At 41.1% G+C, this 23,053-nt stretch overlaps 1 protein-coding gene across 3 annotated transcripts in view; it reads right to left on the reverse strand.

Moving 5' to 3' along the window:
* pcsk5b (proprotein convertase subtilisin/kexin type 5b) overlaps nucleotides 1–23,053 on the reverse strand; it is a 68,319-nt gene that overhangs the window by 4,141 nt on the left and 41,125 nt on the right. The window contains exons 17-28 of one of the 3 annotated variants that reach the window (XM_041041898.1): nucleotides 22,705–22,898; nucleotides 20,152–20,236; nucleotides 18,012–18,115; nucleotides 17,687–17,825; nucleotides 16,922–17,037; nucleotides 9,433–9,535; nucleotides 9,175–9,311; nucleotides 6,678–6,878; nucleotides 5,132–5,200; nucleotides 923–983; nucleotides 684–826; nucleotides 91–297 (exon numbers count right to left, since the gene is read on the reverse strand). In XM_041041898.1, the coding sequence (XP_040897832.1) occupies nucleotides 91–297; nucleotides 684–826; nucleotides 923–983; nucleotides 5,132–5,200; nucleotides 6,678–6,878; nucleotides 9,175–9,311; nucleotides 9,433–9,535; nucleotides 16,922–17,037; nucleotides 17,687–17,825; nucleotides 18,012–18,115; nucleotides 20,152–20,236; nucleotides 22,705–22,898 (1,559 nt within the window). Of the gene's footprint in view, nucleotides 1–90; nucleotides 298–683; nucleotides 827–922; nucleotides 984–5,131; nucleotides 5,201–6,677; nucleotides 6,879–9,174; nucleotides 9,312–9,432; nucleotides 9,536–13,279; nucleotides 15,388–16,921; nucleotides 17,038–17,686; nucleotides 17,826–18,011; nucleotides 18,116–20,151; nucleotides 20,237–22,704; nucleotides 22,899–23,053 lie in introns of those variants that run through there. The other 2 variants (XM_041041900.1, XM_041041899.1) reach the window with 2 other exon arrangements.

Below are 23,053 nucleotides of genomic sequence, written 5' to 3' on the forward strand. Positions count from 1 at the left end.
ATCAGTGGATGTCAGCAGAACTAACCACTTTCCTTTGGTGGGTTATGTTGACAGCATTTAGTACAGAGGTAAAATTAAGATTTGCCGTACTGTTTCTGAAGTGTTTCTCAGGGCAGGTGGCCATTTTTTTCCTCTCCACGCACTCCCCACGCTCCAGTGTGAATCCATTCTCACAAGAGTCACAGTCATCATATTGTGGCCCTCCGCAGGTACGACAGGAGCGGTGACACGGCTCACAGTCTCCGCTCTCCTCATCCACAAAGAAACCTTCCTTACAGTGATCCACACACTCTCCATCTGGACACACAAACACACTTTTTTTGTATTTTTTTTAACTTCGCCTATGCACCATTAAACTTATTATTCTTTTAATGAAAGAAATAATTTCACAACTACAAAAGATGGCGACTTTTACTGTGAGGTATGAAGGTCTTTTACAAATACTGTCTGAGATATCTTACAAATTGCAGTATTTCATATGAAAATCAGATGCAGAACACAGTTTCTCCCAGTTGAACGGTTAAACATTCTGAAAACAGTACAGTGACACTGAAAGGCCCATACAGGCCCACACTGTCTACCAAATCTGAAGGATACGGTGTCACTTATTCTGCCCCCAGGAGTTTATCAGCTGACAATCACACCACAACTCAGCTCAGAATTATAAATGGATCAAATGTTACCAAAGACGTAGAATCCCTCTTCACACCAGTAGCACTGGGACTGGTCACAATTTACACATCTGTCTTCACATGGAACGCACGCCATGGTTTTGTTTGAATTGTAGGTCCGATCTGGACAGGACTGATGGCAGTCTTTGCCTAACCTGACAGACAGACAGAAAGATGCATGATGTCAACATTGGGACCAATGAATACAGGGGTGTATTTCTGCGAAACTCTGAACAGAAGAAGACACTTACTGGTAGTAACCATCTTCACATTTGAGGCAAACGGCCTCCTGATCCTGCTCTCCTGAATCCTCTGTGGTGAAGAGCAGAACAGATCAGGCATGTTGTGAATTCTGGACTTAGTGAACAGGCTGCTTTCCAATCTCAGAGCAAGACAAAAAAAAAAGAGAGCCTATTGGACTAGCTTTAGTCTTAACTGCTGCAGCTTCTGCTCAAATCACATTTGAATATAATGTTGTAGGTTTTACGCTTTTTGCACTGACGTGTGTAGGTGAAGCAGAAGTCCTTGATTTAATGCTGTCATCACCTGATTTCAAGTGTTTATTCCCCAATCTCCTCACAGTAAAAAAGTGTTCCCAAAGACAGCACTGATTTCTACAAACACAGTTTCCTTTATCACCAGCAGGAGGCACTCTGACATAAAACACACAAAACAAATGTGCTCAGCTCTAGAGTTGAGTGACACCCACAGATTAATCATCGGTGACTGTGATCAGTGACCTAGCAAACAAATCTAACCCAGAAGCCTTCAAATGAACGCAAAAGTCAGAGAGTTTCTGCGGCCATTTCAGATCAGATCTACAAGATCTGTTAGTTTCTTTCATCTTAAAGAAGTCAGAAGACTTCAGATGCTGCTACTGCTGCTATGTTGTGTTGTACGGTGTTGGTGTTGTGTATGAGTGTGTGTTTTTCTGTGTTATCTGTTCAGCTTGTACTGCAGGTGTGCTTCTGCTGAACAACACAAAAATAAGCATAATGTGAGTGACAGGTTATGTAAAACACTTGGATATTTGCTGTTTGTGTGTTTGTTTGTTTTTTGGTTATTGGAGACTGGAAAACATATGCAGGGGGTGTTAATAAGTAACTCAGGTGTGTGTGTGTGTGTGTGTGTGTGTGTGTGTGTGTGTGTGTGTGTGTGTGTGTGTGTGTGTGTGTGTGTGTGTGACAGAGAGAGAGAGAGTTTTTGCACACGACAAAGGAGAAAGTTAATTTTTCTTCCAAACCAATTAATTCCTGTTGTCAATCCAACTGGTAACCGAGGAAGAGCCACGCTGTCATGCCTTAGTCCAACAATGTCAAAATAGGACAGAGGGAGCAAGGGGGGGCAAGAGGCAAGAGGAAGAGAAAGAAGGATCTGACAGGAAGCAGAAAGAAAGAGGGGGAGGGAGGGGGCTAAGGGAGAGATGGGGGGTTGGGGGGGTGATGGAAATAACTTCTAAAAAAGCCCCTTCTGCAGACTTTCCCTTGGGACATTCATCCTCTCCAGAACAGCCTCCGTCGACCCCCACACCCCATTCCTCTCTGTCTCCTTCCAGCACCCACAACTTAACACTGCACTGGTTTGCACTTCAATGCAGTCGACAAGCCACTACCTGTGAAAGCAATTACTCATACAGAGAGAGACTGGGAGAAAGGAAAGGTGGGAGGGACAGAGGTATAGAACAAGAGAGAGAGGGAGTGAGGAGCCGGAAATCGTGCCTTCAGGCTGTGTCTATGTGAAGAGAGAAAATAGCGCCCGCATAAATATTAACTGTGCAAGGCAGGGGAGGGGGGATTTCAACAGAATTTAAACTGGCATACACATCCTGAAGTATGCACTTGTGGAATGTGCAAGGACTCAGACATTTACAGTCTACATGCACTCACAAGCTTCATATTACATATGGGATATGTGATCACACTTAGGGCTTAATCCCAGTAAATAAGAGGTGATATATAGGCAAGAGTGAGGATGGTGGTACTCAGTCTGTCACCTCAAACTATCATTTCAGAGGGAGAAACTGAAATAGTGGGATTATCCAGAAGTGTTTGAGAATTGGATTGCTGACGGAGAAAAGGAGAATACATGTGTGAATATAATGAAGCACTCAAGAGTCATGAGAAATAAAGCTTTTTCCAAGCACAGAAAGGAGCTATGTAACAGCTGGAGGTGAGATGAGCTTTAATGTGCCAAAGGCCTGGAGTCCAGCTCCGCAGTAAAGGAGCGCCATTGGGTTACTACTTTCCTGAAACCTTATAAGACTCATGAAAACAGTCATTGATATTGAAACAAAGAAGACAAATCATAGTTCATTGTGTAAGTCGTCTCATCTTGAACAAAGATGGGCAAAAAAGGTGTTTGACAGCCCCTGATCAGTGAAATGAAAAACATCTGGAGACACTGGAACTGAGGAATAAAAGACGTAAGAGCACAGACGCACAGGGAAGACAACTGGTGATGTTCACAGAAAAACTCTGAGAGATTTGAGATGTGCCAGCAGCAAGCAGTGCCCAGTAATAGAGGAAGCCATGGAGCCATGTGCCAAGAAGGGTGAAGATAATGAAGGTGTTTTTTTTTCTTTTTTATCCCAGGTAAAAGGCAACTTCTGGTAATTTTGTCACTGTACGCCACAAGACATGTCTCAGTGCCATTCCTGAAATTACGCCAAGCCCAGACAGATTTCAAACATGACTAATCCAATTATAAAATATTTTCAAACCGTTATCCCATGATTAATAAGTGTAGTACGCAGAGAGGATTAAAGGGTATAAAACCGATGATGAGTTAAAACGAAGTACTGAAATTATTTGATGGGGGAGATAAGACGGAGTAGGTGCTGCTTCATCTTATCACACCCGGTCAGGCTGGCAAGCTCACTGATTGACTGATTCCTCACAACAACACCTCACAAACAAACAAACACACACACACACACACACACACACACACACACACACACACACAGCTCATTTGCAGACAGAGAAATGAAAATAGAACCCAAAACCTAAGAACTAGCGTTGGGTCTCAGAACACCTGTACTTTGAGTAATTTTGTTGCCATTTTAAAACATTTCAAAAAAGATAATTATACAATTTTGCAGTGAACTTTCCCTTTATTGTATAATAGCACATAGCACACTTAAACTAACCCACACCCGAGGTAGCCCCACAAAAACATGAGAACCAACCAAAACAACCTCACATTCTAAAAATGTCCTTGTGTTACTGTAAATGTCCAAAAGCGGCTTTCAGAAATGCAGGATGACACATAGCGTAAGCATGCACACACACACACACACGCACACACACACACACACACACACACACATATCAGATGCCAGTTTCAGACACCACATGTTCTGTTTCATCTTCACTTCTGCCCGTAGCCTCGCGTCAAAGGGCCAATCATCTTAAAACTCTAATCTCCTGACTGACCTGTTTAGCCTGCAGAATTGTGATTACTAAGAGCGTGTGGCTGGCAGGGAGGCTGTGGTGAGGGTGAGAGTGAAGAAAAATATTCCACCCAGAATGCATAATGACATAATAACACCCCGTCTCCACCTCAGACTAGTTCAGCACAATAACAACTTTCTATGGTATGTCGGTAATCATCTCTGGGAGAAGGAAGTGCTCTCGTCTTCATGTGACTTGTACTGACAGGGTGAGGTGGAAGAGCACAAGGAATGAGATTTGAGGACGACTTATACTGTAAGTTTTAATGTTTAAAAACAGCAAATCTTACTCAAAACATAATTCAGACGTTTGGAGGGAAGCAGCAGAGGAATAGTTTTTTAACCCTTTGTGGGATAAATATATCTGCCTCTGACATCAGTTAGATTTCAGGTAGTTTCCTTTGTGGTGAGGACAGTAAACATAACATAAAACATATCAGATTTACTGCACCCATATGAGTCTAAATACTAATGTGGCATCTTCTAATGGGGCATGGTGTCTGCCATGGAAATCTGCAGTAAAGTTCAGAGATGATCTATGTTTGTACAAATGAGTTCCCTAATGAATGAAGCCTGTTGGAGTAAGCAAAATGTTCATGTTACATTTTAATAACTGTTGTTGGGGGTCTCATTTAATTTCATTTGTGATGAGGTGCAGCAACAAACAGAGGCAGCACCCCACCTCACAACTACTCTGACAAACACATTTAGTACGTTACATCCTTTGTTAGTAGTTATGTTTTTCCAACATCTCACTATATCTCACTCCTGAGGAATGAAATAATAAAATGATAAAGTCTTCGACTGTGACAACAGTAAATGTTGAGCAATGCAAGTTTTATCTATCTACAGTCACGTTAGACTGCAAGACATTGTGCTGTGCACTGCAGCTACATTATATAGCTGCTGCTGAATCTATGGTGGTTTTATTTCTGCAATTTGATCGATGAAGAAGGTGAAAGAGGCAGGAGGAGAGAAAGCGAGGAGTGAGGAGGAGATGTCGACTCACTGCGTTTGCATTGCTTGCAGCCCTCGTCACATTGGAGACAATCCTCATTCTCTGCATCTGCAACCTCACCTGATGAACACAGTGGACAAAACAGTGGATCAAAAAAAATATATATATACGTAAGATGTGAGATATGAAGTCAATGAAATTGATTTCAAAACTGTATTCCTCGATCTTGTGAAGAGTGTTTGAGTTTATGTTAACTGCTCAATACTGGATCACAGTTTTTTTTTTATTTTGCATCAGTCATTGAAGAGAAGAGATTTAAATTTATATAGATATAAGATTTAAATTTGAATCAAAATCATATTAATAGTAGCTGATCAAACAAGCACAGCAGACAAATCCCACCACTGTCCACACCATCAGTTCTGCCTGCTACAGAGTTTAAACCGTCTGTGGGGCCTGTTGAGACCTGCCCACCACATATGATAAGAATTTCGTCTCATTCTCCCACTCATATGGTTTCACCTCCACCTCTCCTCCTTATCTCAAATATCTAAAAAAAAAAAACCCCAAAAAAAACACCTCACTCAAAACATTTCAGTTTTTTTTCCTCAGTCCTCCTTTGGCTGGCTTTCACATTTTGATCTCATATGATGAGATAAAGTGCAATGTGTTCATCTTTCACAATCTGACAATAAAAATAAATTCAGCAAATGTTCTTTCGTTGTGCAGATTAAGAACAGAAAGCAGAAGCACGAACACATCAGCACCAGGCAGGCAGGCCTAGATAAATGAACTAAGTTAAGACACTTCATTGACTCTGTTTGTTTGGTAGAGCATTTTCTATTTCTTTTGTTGAATAGAGTAGCCGTTTGTTTTTCCTCTTCTGATAGTATGCAGATTCCTTTTTTGCTAAGCTCCTAAATGACAAAAGCACCATAAGACAATTTTCTGAATCACCTCATGGACACATAGCGCTATTGATGAAACTTCCTAAACTTTCAAGGGCACCTTGACTCATATATGAAATATTACTGTTATCTTCAGAAGCTTTAAATTCCTCAGGTGAACTACACATTTTTCACATCTGACACAGAGATCCAAATGCTTTTATAGTACCATAGTGCACTAGTTCAAAGAATTCAGTCCAAAGAATAGTTTCCAATCCTCTGGTCAGTCTGTGCACATTTCTATTAAACTGTGTCTCTACTGCCCTGTGTGTTGGCATATTTTCTGAGAGCATTTGAATTTTAATACTTGCTTTAAAATGAGGTCAGTGTGCTACATGTGTGTTCCCTGAGGTGACGTTTGCCAAATTCAGGCCAGCTGTGCGACAGTGGTGCTGAGCAACAGTGGCAGTTATTATAAAATCCTTCCCCAAACTCTTCTTTTCAATTCAACAATAACGCTGCCTACATCTAGAATCAGACAACAGATTATGTTATTTCTGCTTATGCTTTTACTGTGCAGCATTAGTCAAAGTGCTGACCTCTGTAAAAGTCACCCACCATGAGTCTAAACAGCAGTTGTGCTGTAGATTTAACAATGAGTGCTTTGGTCACGTCACAAAGTCCTATGTGGATATTCCTGCCTCTCCCACCTGCACTGCACTCCATCGGGACGCACATGCCGTTTCTGATCTTGTGTCCTGGGCTGCAGTGGAGGCAGTGATCTGCTGCCGTACAGATGATGCAGTCGGCAGGACAGGGCTCACACTGTCTTCTCACAGAGTGGAAGAAGCCCTCTGGACAGACATCCCGACACTGACCATGAAAGAGGTACCTGGCCACACCAAACCTATCTGGATGGAGCAAGAAGAGAAAAGGAGATCTGTGCAGGGAAAATTCTCAGGGACGAAAACCATGATGGAGAAAACAAGTATGCAGAGATACTCAGACGAGGAGTCATACACGTACAAAAACACAGACACAGCTTTGTTGGTTTGTCTGGAATTCATAATATACAAATACTGAATGGTAACACATTTACAGCAGAAAAAACATTTGTATTGCAGATCTGAGGAGTTTTTAGAAAACCACTGTATAAATGTTTTAGTAAAAGCACATTTGGCAGGGATACTTTTTTCAGGTTCACAAAGTCCAGCATTTCAATGCCTCTCGTGTGAACTTGTCTTTCTTGGATCATGTATTAATTTATATTTACTTGTACATTATTTTTCATTTTCATTATTTCATTTTCACATTTGACTGGCAGGAACATGAGCTGATAGAGGTTACTGATTTCATTCAGGCTCAACTGCGTATTCTTAAGTTTGAATTTTTTTTATCCAGAATTTTGTTTTTTGAAATACATCAATCCAATTTCAGCAATCCGATTTTTTTTTTACTCAAAAATTGATCGAATTGAACCTTTAGCTCATTTGAGCAAGTATACTTGGTTGAATATTAAACTCTTGATTTTTTTTTTTTTTTGTCTGAATTTGTGAAACCTAAAAACTTTTTGATACTATTCAAACCCTATGAACCGAGATCCACGGTTTTCAAAATAAAATATTTCAATGCTATAAATTTTGAGGAATTTAAAATTCAGCATGAATTGTTCAGTAGTGGTTAAATTTAACATCTAGGTATTCAGTTGCTTATAAGATTCAAATCCTTCCAGCCAGTCTTTGCTTCCATAGAGTGAAAAACCTCTGTACTGGTGTGTGTTACTGCAATTTTCATGCATGTCTGGGCTTTTTGAAACGGACACTTTCATATTTTTGATTAGTGACCTCTTTTCTTGCCTTCATCTCCTTCCTTGTTCCCTGTTACACTCCCTTCAGCCGCTCTTTCATTTTTTCCCTCCTCTGGAGCTAGCTAGGGGTGTAAAAACTCCATGTTACTATCAAAGGTCAGTATCAAGAATTGTCTGCTCAGTATGTACCAGTATGCATGTGTGTGGGTGACTGGCCAAGATAAGAGAGGTTGTTTAGAGAGAGAAATGACACGGGGAGAGAGAGATGGAGGGTCTCTTCATGTTATTATTGTTATGTCTCATTGAGCCTCAGACAGACCTGCAATTAAATGGAACCACATTTGCAAACACAGCCTGACAAACTTGCCGGCTAATTGAGAGTGTGTGCGCACACGTGAGGGTGAGAAAGAGAGAGAGAGAGTGTGTGTGTGTGTGTGTGTGTGTGTGTGTGTGTGTGTGTGTGTGTGTGTGTGTGTGTGTGTGTGTGTGTGTGTGTGTGTGAAGGGGAAATCTGGTGTTAATCTTCTCCTTGGCTGTCTGGTATCTTAAAGTGTGTGTGTGTGTGTGTGTGTGTGTGTGTGTAGGTGGGTGTGTGCGTAACAGAATCTCCCCAGTGTAAATACATTTGTTCTGACAGCCATAATACTGTCTGTGACACTGTGATAAACACAGTTATTACTACCACCTTCAAGCTGATATTTCTTCAGCTGTGAGCCTCTAATGACGTCCGGGTTTTATCACAGTGACTGTTTTTACACTGATGAAAACGGTTTAGTTTTTGTTCTGTTTTTTACATGGACTTTTGGATTGGCTGCACATCCTAAGATTATAAAACTTACCACAAGGTAAAATTTTTCAGTCATCCAGACACATTTTTTCCCTTCATTGAGCTAAAACGTGAGAGATGTGCAGTGACCTCTGCACAAGGATACAACAAACAAATGACAGATTTCCCCCTTTTAATGCATCTATCAGCAGGACTTGGCTGAATTAATGCTTTAATTAGATTCATTTACTTTTAGAGGATTGATTGGTTTAGTCTGGCACAAATGAGCCTTGGCTTGATCCACGCGATGTTACAAAACAGCACGATTTCTCTTACATTCCAGTCACAGCAAGATAGATGGGTTTTTAAGCAATCACCAGCGCACCTCTGCAAAAAGCTACCTGTGTCAGTTCAAAGGCTCAGAGCGTGCAGGCTTCATGTGGTGGGAAAGAAACCGAGAGAACTGTTCAAACATATAAGAATGTTAAAATGTTTTATCTGCATCATATCTGCATTGTCAGTTACACTATAAGTAATTAATATACATGGTAATGTTATTTTTTTGGGGGCGGGGGGCTGAATTTGCATTTGATTGTCAAACAAGGTTTTCAAATCCTAACCCAGGTTAGAGTACCTCTGTCACAGCTGGTGCATTTGTCTGGTCCCTCGTCAGAACACTCCTGGCAGGTGTGGTGACAGAGATAACACTGGCTCCCCATTGCATAACGCCCTGTCTGGCAGCGAATGTTGCAGCGTCCGTCATCAAAGAACCTGTAGGTGTGGCGTGGTTCAGTGTGTGGGTTGGTTGATTGGAGCACTGTAAGTAAACCTCCTCAGCAGTGTTATGTTGCATCTTTTGAACACATTTGTTTGTGTGTCAGTGGTTGCTCACCGTGTTGGGGGGCAGCTGGTGCAGTCCTCCGTCTCTGGACCTGTGCACTCCAGACAGGTAATGTCACACAGGTGGCACTTTTCATGTTTACTCAGGTACTCTCCTGCAGACAGGGAAGAAGAGTGAACAACATGGCCTCACACCTGCTGCCTGAAAAATTCTGCCTCAAGTCCCTGCTGTAAAAACTCCAAGAAAAACCTCTTCAACAAGTTTTTCTGTTTTTTACTAGTTTCATACTTACATACTTTGGTTGAGCCACGTTTTGTTTTCATATGTTTACCAGATTTGATATGTGGGATACTGTGACGTGTCCTAGTTGCACCAGTTATAACAGTCCTTTGTCATTGTTACATTTGTCCTCTAGCTTCCGATATCTCCTGCACAATAACAGCTATGTCTCTTTTTTGTGGTTTTCTATTCTGTCTTGTTTTTATATAATGTTCTGTCCATGTTTGTGTACTCTTCTGCCACAGTCCAAAGTCATGTAGTCTAAGCAAACTTGAAACTAAGTTATCCACAGATGTATTTGTCTGGTTCACCCCTGATGACGCTCAGAAGTGACTGACCTTGAAAAGGACACAGTGAGAGAAGATGGTTGGATGGAAATACTTCTTAGTGTTTTACCAGATTTGAGCCTAAGACTTTAAAGGGGCATTCCAATGGGCAATTACATTTAATGACCTGTATGTGACCATGAGTGACCAGGTAATGTAAACATCGGCAGGTCTCTGGCTCAGCTACAGGAAGGAGAAGCGAGCCTGCTAATTAGAGCAGAGATGCAACCCAATTGTCTGCCATGTCATAAAGAAACATTCATTTGCTTATTTTTCACTTGAGAATAAAATTCCTACAGCCTCATGGTCACATCCTCCACTGCTGAAAATGCTGAAAATGTGCGTAGGTTTTGGAAGGACGGAAAGTTTTTGTTGCAAAACGGAGTGCAGGCTGGAAATTGAGTTTTGGGTGCCAGAAATCTCAACACCTGGCAAAGTAATTGTTGAGTTACTGGCATTGATCAAAACATTATCACACTCCTGGTATTATATTATAATATTGTTGTCATTACAAGCTTTGCAGCAAAAAAACCCTACTTATTGTGCTTGTAAAGTTATGAATTGATCATGTTAATTGAATAATCTTTTTGCTTGGTTGAATGAGTGTTACGTAAACTTTGTTCACTTCAATATGTATGGAAGCTATTGTGTCCAATGTTGCTATAGGACTGGAAAAAAAAAAGTTCCACAAACCCATCAACCTTCAGCTTCACACTTGGCAGCATTGAAAAGAGCCATAACAAAAGAGGCATAAACATTGTCTCCTATCCTACCTTTGTATTAGACAAAGGTGACAGACACTGGCGCAGGCATAAGGATGGAGATCTGTGTGTGTGTGTAAGAGAGAGAGAGAGCATCCTTCAAGGCAGCGGCGAGGTTGTCTGTGCTCTCTGGCTTTCTGTGAAAAGCTCAATTGTTCCTTTCAAAACAAAAGAGCTTCTTTGTATACAAACACAACAGGCGGTGGCTTCCCATTCAGCAGAGCTCTGCTGAAACCATTCAAATAGCCCCCTAATAAACGCCGTCACTCTCCTTCACACACACACACACTATCTCCCTGTCTTTCTGTTTGTCTCCCCCTCACTCACGCACACAAACAAACAGGGAGCCAAGTTCTCAAGGGATGGAAAGCCGCACAACTCCACTCAGCAAAAGCAGACACTTTGGACTCCCACTGCCAGACGCGAGAAGAATGGAGCAGAGAGAGAGAAGAAAGAGAGCCTGTCACTCAAGGGAGTGAAACTTTTCCTCTGTTATGGACTCGGCTGACCTTGCAAGGACATTGACAGTCTACACTGTCAGGAGAGAGAGCTCTGCTGGCAGATATCACACTGACATCCACCACACCTGGTCCTGAATCCCAATGTCCTGGCCTTTCCACCTCCTGACGATACCTCCACATAGTTGGTCCAAGAAAGTAGAAAAACATATTCTCTACACCCCGCAGGTGGTCAAGAGCGTATTAAACACATTGTTTATCTAATATTGTGTGTTTTCTACCACAGAGAATTGTTCTTTCTTCTTGACCTCAGTTAAGGTATACAAGCTTAAACCCCATGGGAACATCTGTCCTCAGTATTTCACCAAACTACTTAGTATGTCAATGCCTTGTTCAAGGGCAATGTCAGGATTATTACCTAACACAACTTTTGGGGTGGGAAGCCCCTAAAGACAAAAAACACAGACATAATATGATAACTGCTGAGCCACAGTGCTCTCTGCCCATAGGTTACAGGATAAAGTAAGATTTCTCACAGTTCCCCATATGACTTGAACGTCAGTAGATGCTAAATATATGAGGGATTACGTTAATTATGATCAGAATCAGCACTGAAGAGAGATCCAAGCTGTGAACTTAACAGAAAGAACATTTGTTTGGAGTTTGGTGAGGATTTAAATTTATGTGTTGACTTCACCACTGAATAAATCATCCTTGTAGGATTGAGGCAGAAAAATATATTGCATTGATTTTATGACACTTACAGGATTCACAGTGAATTAAGCTGAGTGACAAAAAGATCAGAACTGCACTACAGGGTTATTCATACACGTGTGTGCGTGTGTGTCTGTGTGGAACTGTATCACCTGTATAATCTGTGAATAACCCACCTTGAACCACCTACATCAACAGACTTGAACAAAAGAGCGTGATGAAAAGACTCACTGAAATTCCTGCTGTAACACAGTTGCCAATGTTGCTGTAATATATCAGTTCTACAACATGGACATGGAACAAAATAAAACAATGGATGGTTGAATGGGGAGAACTTGGGAGGGCGCTTACAGTTATTCATAAATCACCTTCTTTATTGTACTTAAGAAACATACTGCACATGTATCGAGCATTTGCATTGAAATGCTTCTCTGAAGGCCGTTGGATGACACTCGATATTATTACTAGAACTATTATTACTTGATAAATATCCTATGGGTTTAAATGCAACTACTGAGTATGAGGGAATTTGTTCTGCTCACTCCTCTAACAGAACTGATTTTGGAGCAGTATATGTTGACACTGTTTGAATTATAGGAGGTGTTGATATCTACTGCTATATTAATTGCTGCTGTCTGGCGACAAAATAAAATGCTAAAAAATAAAAAAAAACCTGACAAAATAACAAGAAAATAGGTTCTCAGGCTCAGCTGTCTCATGAATGTAAAATAGTTTCAACTAAGTCCACATAAGACAATGACGTTTGCGTCTATAATAAGGCAGTAAATCCTTGAATTGATGACCTGTTTTTAGCTTCCACCTAATTGTCATTGAGTGCACACGTCTCCCCTTTAAGTGCTCCGCCTGAGGCATGTGGAACCTTCATTTAATCAATCTGATCAAGTGCTGAAAAACGAAAAGTTTCCGGAAGCAATGATCTGAATTTCAACTAAGTTATTTCCTGTCATGAACCTGTTTAAAAAAAAGAAAATGGGAGAGTGAAAACAGGAAAGTGGACAGAAAGTGAGAAAGCGATGAGCAAAAAAGTTAATGAATGAAATAATACTAATGAAAAAGCTGTCAACATAATTAATGAGAACTGAAAACAAACAAAAACATGAATAGATTAAACATTTTAATAAGAACACTTAAGTAAAAAAAAAAAAAAAAAAAAAAAGATTTTCAAAACTAGGACTTTGAGTAACATTAATAATGCATTGTCACAGATATGTCACAGGTACACAGTAAAAACAGCTTTTATACGAGGGGTGTGTGTGTGCGTGTGTCTACTATCACACAATCTAAAGTCAATTCAAGTCATCTTAAACAATGACCAAGAATAAGTTTTTGTTAACCAAAACAGGGGATTCATCAAGCTTTATTACAAATCATCAAGAACCATTACCAGTTGACAGTACAACAATTCATCTAATACTGTAAATGCTCAAGCTGCAGGTGTGAAGACCCACACAGAATAAGAATCTTAAACATTATTATTATTATTTTTTGCTGTTCTTTGTTAGAAACCAGCACCACCAGAATAACCTTTGACTTTCATCGGGTAAGGTTCAGAGACAGACAGGAGGAGAAACCAGGCGTCTGAAGTCTGCCGGCCTTAACACGCATACAGTTTCGACTCAATATGAATTAACATTTCTGACACACTCCTGGTTCTGCTGTGATGTTGTCACTTACTTTCAGTTGTTGTAAACAGAAAAAAAATTGATTGCCTCTTTTCTTTTCCGATTTTTGTTGGCTTGACTGAAGTTCTACGGCCAAATGTGTTTCTATAACTACATTTTTTTGGACAAAATCCCTTTTCCGAAATAACTGAAGGTAAAACTGTCACAGTTCTGATTTGCACCACAGCGGTTCGCTGTCTGTCTGCCTGTCAGAGACCTTTACCTGTAGATGAAACATGATAACAACAGAATATTTTCTGTGCCGATCATTGACCTTCTGTGTTGAAAGTGTGGAGCAATACTTCGGTTGATATGCATTGCCATTAAAATGGAATGAGTTGAAACTTCTAAAACTCTATTTTATTTGAGAACAGTAACATGTAGGGATGCACCGATACAGATGAAATATCATCACTGGACTAAATTCCCTTTATCGGGGTTACATATGGCACATGGGGAATCAAACCAACATATGGAAGAGCTGAAGATTCCCTGTAACAAGAATAAGTTATATTTCAATTATTTTATCCTGTGACAACAAAATAATGGTGGAGCTTGAAATCGTTCAGTCACAGTAATGGATGAAATCGATACTCAGTTTTGGGCAAGAGTTCAGTATCCAGAATCTGCAACGTGGGTGAAAAATGGGCATCGGTGCATCCCTAGTATCACAAATTCATTATAACTCACTGCAGCGTTTCCTCCCCTGCAGAAAGCTCCGGAAGGAATGACTATCGACTCGTCGTGTAGTACCTCTGGAATGAATCAATGCTGTCTGGGCTTACATCGAGAATTAATAGCATTCTTCTACACATACCAATAAAGACAAACACACACACTATTCAGAGGGCAGGCCTATGTTTTTAAATAAATGAAATGAGGTGATTTTGGTCAGTAACGTGCATCAGTCTTGGCGTACGGTGACACTGTGGCGTCTGTAACTTCAAGTGATGGCTGATTTATGTGTCTGAGTTCATGTTTATAAGTGTGTGGGATATATGCATCTTTGTGCTGTACGCGTGTGTGCATTCGTGTGTGTGTGTGTGTATATAACTGTGTGTGAATTTGTCTTCCCTCCCCTAAACAGCCAAAGTCAGCCCAGACAGACATTATTTTCACATTACTGAGTGAGCTTCTTTTTTTTTTTCCTCTGACATATATTTACAGGCAGAAAACCAGGGCCTTTCCTACTGTATGTTCACTCTCCATCTGTTTATTGTTAACACTGGAAAGAGAGGAGGAAGAGGAGCCAAAATAAAAAATGCACACAGACGTATTCAGAGTTTCACAGGCTGAGTGGCTCCTGTTTTTAGCTATGCTTCCTACACTGGCAACAAAAAAGAAGGTTCGATTATTTTGGCATCGATGCTTTGGTCACAAAATACCGACACGTTTTATTCTTTTGTTTGTTTTCACTTTTGTTTTCATTTGCTCGTTTGTTCTTGAAATAAGTCCCAGTCATTTTACACCCTGACCACGTGTGTGTGTCCCAGTACAGAAAAAAGGTAGGTTTGTTGTAGTCCTGTCATCGCACCTCCGATGCAGTCCCTTTAAGAGGCACAGATTCTCTTATAAATTATGTGACTGTGAATGAGTGGGCAGGGGGGCTTGAGAAGGAGGAGTGCCCCCTGTGCCCCCACACTCCCTTTACGCCCAGTGAGTACGTCCCGTCACCCCTTTTGCGAGCACGTTCTGCAGCACAGTTGCTGCAGCACTTTCCTCTGGCAAAGATTGTTCTTTTTAACGAGCACGCAGAAACTGCCTTCCGCCCAAGATTCTTCATTTGCTTTCCACAGACCAGGAAGAAGAGATACAGGGGGAGTTTGGAAGGAGGGGAGAGGGAAAACATGCACACACGCACACACACACAAACAAAATACATGTGGAAACAGACACAAACACATACGCACACAGGGTAGAACCATTAGAAATGGTTGAATGGCAGGCAGAGCCACGTGATTGGTCAGGAGAGGATTCAGGTAACAGGAAGAGTTTTTTTTGATCCAATCACAGGTGATGTTCATCGAGGTGGAAAATGATTGTAGTCCAGTGGAGTGATTGGATCCATGTCAGGAGAGAGGGAAAACAGATTGGGGAGAAAAAAAACAGAGAGAGAGAGAAAACAAACGTCACACAATTAGCAAATTGGAAGATTTTTTAAATTCACATTTTGGTGTCATTTTGCATCAAAGAGAAAGCTTAAAGTGGACTGCCAGTCTGTAAAAACCGCCAATTCTTTCGTTTATCAGCAGCAATTTTGAGCTGCCAATCAAAGTTTCACCAATGTGAAACCAGTTAGGAAGGTTGGAAACAGACTGAGTGTGCACTTTGAGCAAAGTGTTCATGAACAGAAAAGTCAAACAGTAAAGACATTTTTCTCCTCTGAGCTTTATCTTGTCACAAGCTGGGAGACTTTTTGGCCACAGGTTCATTTTAACTAGAAGGTCACAGCAAGAGCAGCAAATCGCAGGCAAAGCCTCATAATCAGACCTTCACCTCAGCCGGTTAGTGAAAATCCATTACCCAAACATGCACAAATCGGAAAAGACTATAAACTATAAAGCACAGCAGACAGGAAATGCTAAGTGCAAGTAAAGATGCAAGAGTAGGCAGAAAATTACTGTAGATGAGCACATTTTATGGAAGACTTGAAAAAGGATAAAGTGTAAGTAGATGCTTCAGGAAGCTTTTCGGCTTCTGGAGTGTGCAGTGACAACCAGGAAAATGGTGAGTTTCATGTTAAAATAAAGCGATAAGAATGTGTGGGCGTGTAATCCCAGAGAGATTTTATATTAGTAATATGCAGAGCAGGAATGAGACCTTTAGATAAAGAACACAAAAGGCAAAACCAAGGACAGGTCGCCTTCCTGAATTGAAGCTACAACAAAGCTCTTTGAGCAGTTTTATTCAAGAAGTTAGTACAAAGCTTAAAATATAAAAAAGAAGGCATTTCAAACCTTAGCTTTTACTTAAGAATGCTACCTTATTCATTCATTTTATCCCCCATGGCAAATAACACAATTTAATTTAAGCCGAGATGCAAAATAGCCTCAGTCACAAAGAGAGTGGAGATGTAAATCTGAACCTCTGAGGTTTTTGGTACTTTGATTATCTGGGATTGTTTAGACCACAATTTGTAAAACTCTTAAGAAGCAAATAAATTATATTGTTGTATTTTTTTTTTGTATTTTTTTCCAGAAATTATACTGCAGATCACACTAGAATGCATTATGAAAACACACTCCTTGTGAGATGCAGTGCAACAAATATAAAATAAACACATCGAGACTGTCTTGTAGATAAGAAAGCTGACAACTCACCATCTTTGCAGATGGTGCTGACCACACAGGCTCCTGCCTCCAGATTGTAACCACTGACGCAGCTGCTGCAGTTTCTTTCACCAGGCCCCAAGCACTCGTAGCAGCTATGGTCACATCTGTCGATGGTTGTATGGAGAATTAGATAGTATTCTAGGCAACACTGAACTGTGCTCGCATATCCTCGTTGAAATCTTTCACTGACTGAGCTTCCCGTTCAGTGTTTGTTGGTGAGCAGTGATCACAGAGAAGTTTTACAGTAAAGAAAGAGAGTAAATTTGGAAAAGGGGGGGGGGGTTCAGGTGAAGGGTCAAGTGAGCAATAAATAATTCACGGTGGGAGAGAAACATAGCAGGGAGTCAAGTCCACCACAAGGACCGATAAGAAAAGCAGCCAAGATGTCTGACTCTGTGGAGGAGTGTGACTGTGGGTGTGATAGGAGGCAAAGTAGTCATCAAACTGTCATCAAACACAGGAATTTGAGTATGTATTTCTCTCCCCTTCCTCCTCATGCAGGTTAACATGAGGGTTTTAAATATGAGTGTAGTGAAACAAAATTTCAGTTTCATAGGAGAAAATGTAGACATCATGCACTGCAGCGAAAACAAGCGGTGCTAGGAAAGGCTAAACTGGAGCTAAAGTTAGAAAAGTAATGGAAATTTGCACGTGACTTGCTAAAGCTCAAGCTTTCCTGATTCATCTCGGTGGACTGGAGATCTAAAGATTTTTCACTGTGACACAAAGGTGCTGGAAGGTGTGCTGACTCACTTCTTGCAGGACCTCTGCACCTGACCGTTGTCTGAGGTCTGCTCTGACAGGTAGTAGCCAGTGCTGCATGTTGACACACACCTCCAGTCCTCAAGTAAGTAGCCCTCTGCACACTTAGTGCACGCCTCTATACCTGTGCCTGAAAAACACATGAACACACACTTCAGGGATGTTGTTAGGGCACCTAAACTCACATACTAAACAAACAATGTTCTTTAAATGTTCATTATATCCACAAGACAAATGTACATGCTCACCTAGATAATAAATGTAATTCTAGATGGGGTGATGCTAGTTCACTGTTAAATGGCTTACGACTTCCTACCTGCGCAGGTGGCACAGGCCTGATGGCAGGGCTCACAAGTCCTTCTGTGGCCGTTGTAATAAGTCCCCAGGTCACAGGTCATCTGACACTTGTTTCCTTGGAGACTGGAAAGAGAATTATAAAAATAAATAAAATAAAACATATGTCCTTTAATTATTGACATAAAACTGGCACAGACAGAAGCTCAAATGAGTTTAAGAAAAGAAAAACAGAGAAAACCAACACCCTTGTGTTTCCAAACAGGTTACTGCAAATCACTTAAAGTTTGTCTGTTACAAGCCAGCTGCTAATGAACAATTTTCAAATATTTAGGACGAATGGAAAACAAAAACAAAAAAAAAACACGACATCCTGTGGGTGTACACATTAGCAGCTGTTCACTTTTTGACTGATGTACAGGAATGTGATGTCTTTGAATTTGTTGTTTTGACCAAAATATACAAGTGATTTTGGAAGTGCCAGATGCGGAGCGGTAGAGGTCAGTTAGTAAGTTGGTTTAGAGGTTATAAAGTCAGTTCTGTGAAGTCACAGTGAGGACAGGTTGGTGAGCTTGCTGCGCTGAGCTGAAAAACAGCTGGTCTGTGTTAGCTAACGTTTCCCAGAAACGATCTCTCTGGTCCTCTCTTCCTCCTCGGCTCCTAACCGACCATGAATGGTGAACTGAATGGGAGAAGGGAGAGCCGTGTGTGTGAATGTGTGTGCATGTGTGTACGTGTGTGAGCATGCGTCTTGCTGTGGTCTCACTGGCGTTCAGAGGAAATTATGGCTTACAAGTGTCCCCACCTCCACCTCTGGCTACGTTGAACACTTAAAGCTGGGTTCAAGACCACAATGTGTTTTAAACGCTTCACAAGTGTTTCCTTCACGACCTATCAGAAATTCCAGTACTTTAAAACGCCCTATCCTTTGTCAGGTCAAGTGCAGTTGGGGCGGTTTAAAGAGGCTGCAGTGGAAGTGGCCCGAAAATGAACTGTAACATGTCTGCATGGATGACTAAATGGTTTAGATCAGAGGTTCTTCAAAGTAAGGACCACAACCCAAAATGGGCAACAGCTCCACTTCTTGTGGGTCTCCGCATGACACGAGTATATGTGGGCTTTAATAAGCCTGGGTCACAGGGTGAAACTCAGTTTACTCAACATAGGTCCCAAGTGGAAAGCAGTTGGGAAGCCTTGGTTTCACTGGTTCATGCTGCGAATCCAAACCGCAATGTAATATAATGTGCTGGTCTACATTAGCAGCACTGTTTTTCTGCAGTGTTAAAGTGTTTTTTTATTCCCTAAACCACAACAATCATACTGAAACAAAACTGTTGCAAAAATGGCAAAACCTGAGCTATCTGTACTAGTATGACAAAGGGCTCACTGTAAACCTGCATAGAGCAAGCTGTGGTTTATGCCAGCAGGCCTCGTAGCAGCAGGCTCAGAAATATATTAAATGAGGCTTTATCAAGCACTGAGCCACACAGCCACGTGGATAACTGACTGGTAACTATTTTAAAATAAGAATACTGCGTAAATAACTCATTTGCCTCTGCTATTTATGTATTAAAATTGGGTGAGTTCTATGTTATGTGAAGCGAAGTCTTCAGGCTTTACAGGTGGATCCATCGTTGTCAACCCAAGCTGCGCAAATGAACTGAACTTAATTTCAAACTGTAGAAGTTTTAGTTATGTCTTCTCACCTCCACACAGCTGGTCAATTTGCTTCGTGGAGTGGCTGCGAATGTCGCGTTGTCAGTTTAGTAAAATTACAAAAGTTCCAGGCGCAGCACCCTGCATTTGTCACGCCAGAAAGGTGCGGGGAGAGGAGCTTCCTGACTCTGAACAACCATCCAACAAGCACTTCATTCTAAACACACTGAGGCCTTTAGCGTTCAAGTTCAAGTGGGGCCACCAAACACCTTTGCTGCAACATAGTCTTTAGGCATATCCTCCGGACTGTTTCTGCAGCAGTTAAGAGGAAATGCAGTGGTTTTATGTGTTTGCAGTATTTCTAACTATAGCGTTACCCTGATAAATGTTTAAACACACTGCAAGTTATGAAGTGTATGGTCACAGAAGTTATACAGTAAAACAGACAGCACGATCAGCAGGTCACACAGCAGGTTAGACATTGCTCAGTGTGACTTCCACCTCACCTCATCCCAGGTTTACATTCTGTGCAGATATTGGAGGTGTTGCACTTCTTACAGTTCTCTGGACATCTCCTGCAAATGTTGGAATCTGGAAGACACAGGGTGAGCCAGTCAGACACAGTGGCTAATAGGAACCAGACGTCTGGTTGCATTTGAAGCAAAGAAAGGGAGCAGAGGACGAAGACAATGGTGAAGAGGAGGACAAGGGGTAAAGTGAATGAGAAAGACCAGTGAGAAACGTGGAGGAGGAAAGGAGAGGGAATAAGCAGAAGAAGGGACAGATGAACAAAACAGGAGGACAAAAGGCAGGGGAAAGAGATGGCAAGAGAGAGGAGGGGGAAGAACGGAAATGTCAAAAGGCTAGAGCTGCAGGGATGAAAAAGAAGATTGTAGAGTTGGTGAGGGAGGATAGGAATGTAGATGAATATTTGAAAAGGCAGACTAAAGGCAATGACACGCTTTGACACAATGCACATGGACACTTCTGCCTTCAGCAGCAATGAGGACTGCCAAAAATATATGTGAATAACGTGTTTCATTATTCGTGGGAAACCAGTAGACTATTTAAGAGTAGACCATGGCTATTAATCAAAACTGTCATTTCTACATTTGCGAAAATCGTTGTTTATGTATGACACAACCTTTATGGTTTTGTTTGGAAAGTCATATGGTCAAAGCTAAGAGGGGGAGACAGAGAGTAAGTGAGGGACTGTTGGTTAGATTTTCAGGAATCTGAAAATCATTGAAGGGTGGATGCAGGACATGGACAGGTCACAGAAAGACGGAGAGAAAATTAACTTTTACTCCCAGGCTTTACGTTCTTATTTTAGCTGAGAGCTGGAGGCTTGAATTAGTTCTGAAATGATTAGCTGATTTACCAATTAGTCAATCAACCGAAAATCCGTCACTAGTTTTGATGATCGAGTATTTGCTGAGTCATTTACCAAGCAGCAATGCAAAACATTTGTTGGTTCCAGCGTCTCAAATACGAATATCTGCCGCTTTTTGCACAGTTTTATCTCACAGTATGTTGAATATCTTTTAATTTTAGACTGTTGGTTAAACTAAACAAGCAATCTAAAGAGTAAAGACATGTTTTGGCTCTGGGAAATTGTTATGGGCATTTTTACCATTTTCTGTCATTTTCTACACTGAATAATAAATCATCTAATCCAAATATAATTGGGATCAATTATTAAGGAAAATAAGCATTAGTTGATATCCTCGTCGAAATGTCAGCATCTGCCTACACAGTGTGCTTACATGGATATTAACTTTTTGACACAATAGTCAATTATAACACTTAATTCAGCTGATACCACACATTACATAGATCCTGTACCTCCCATCCATTTGTTCATAATTAGACTGGCATCTCTTTAAAAAGGTTATTTTCACCAGTAATAATCATGTCCACGTGTTAACAAAGGCAGGAATTCACCTCGGCTTGCTGTCAGACTGACAAAGACAAAATAGACTCTAGATAGCTCATTTAACACAACACAATACTCGGCAGTGCCAACATTTCAAAGGAAAAAAGTATCCACTACATCTTGGCCTGCTGAAATGTTATGATTGAACTTGGATCAGATCACATCAGATCTGCTGCCAGAGACTGAGAGCTGCCAGGACTTACACTGTCTTGGCTGCCAACCAATATATAGACATAATTATAAGATATATATAGATCCAGTCTTTCATTCCTGGTTTACTTTCATCCAGATTGAATATAAGACAAACCAGTAAATGCATACATTTAGTAGTCTGTATGTCAGCACCACTGCACCACTTATTGTAAACCAGTCGTTGACAGACAGAAAACAAGATGACTTCTCGTAAACATAATCCAAATACAATCCTCCTGCAGATCTGTTTTATTTCATGTTTTATTCCACTTTAATCTGGTGAAGAAAAAAATCTGCTTACTAGCAGACTTTTCGCTCCTGTTCGGTTCAGCAAGTGCATAAAAAATAAACATGTGGCTAGACATTACATCAGGGATACAATGGCATCATTCTGAGGTAGTGAACTAAAGCACTTCTGTTGATAGTTTTGGCCATTTTGTGTGATGCAGGTGACAGATGTTTCGAAAAGTCCAGTTTGTTTACAGCATTAGCATTTATGGATTACCCTCCCCGCTCGGAACAATACATTCCACTAGACTCTAATCTTAGAGACTTCAGACCTTGAGAAACTGATCAATGCAGAGCGAAGTAATAATGGACTTGCCAGGACAAACCAGTGACCTTGGCTGGGCACAATGGGCAATCATGGCTGAGCCACCAATAGATTTTTTTTGTTGATGGAGGCATTTTTGGCAGCAGGAACGTAACCCAAGAACATTTAAGTTCAGCTAACTTTGTTGTTTGTTAAATTATGAGAAAACAGATGCAATGGAGAAAATGCTCTTGATAAGAAACCCCAGATTATAAGAGGATCCTTATAAGAACCCTAAGCTGGGATCAAGGAACAATGAAAGAAAACAAAATCTTGATGCATGGTGTGCTACAGTGTGTGTACTTATTAGTTAAGAGTTTAGCCAGTGGTGAAACTTACCATGGTCGAGGTAGAAGCCGTCGGCACAGTTGGCAACGCACGTGTTGGAGCCCTCGTTGAGATGGAAACCAGTCCTGCATGTGGTGCACTGGTCGCTACGGCTACCAACACAGGTCTCACACAACGAGGAGCACTTCTTGCAGCGCTTCCTATCGTCACGGAAAAAGCCACTGGGGCACTCCGACACACACATCCTGCACAGAGAGAGAGAGAGAGAGAGAGAGAGAGAGAGAGAGAGAGAGAGAGAGAGAGAGAGAGAGAGAGAGAGAGAGAGAGAGAGATTTGATTGAAGGGAAAGGAAAGAGAAAGATACTGTCACAAAAGGATAAAGTGGAACACAAAGAAGGGA

The sequence above is a fragment of the Toxotes jaculatrix genome, chromosome 7 (genome assembly GCF_017976425.1).
Source record: "Toxotes jaculatrix isolate fToxJac2 chromosome 7, fToxJac2.pri, whole genome shotgun sequence".
In the NCBI taxonomy this organism is placed as follows: domain Eukaryota; kingdom Metazoa; phylum Chordata; class Actinopteri; family Toxotidae; genus Toxotes; species Toxotes jaculatrix.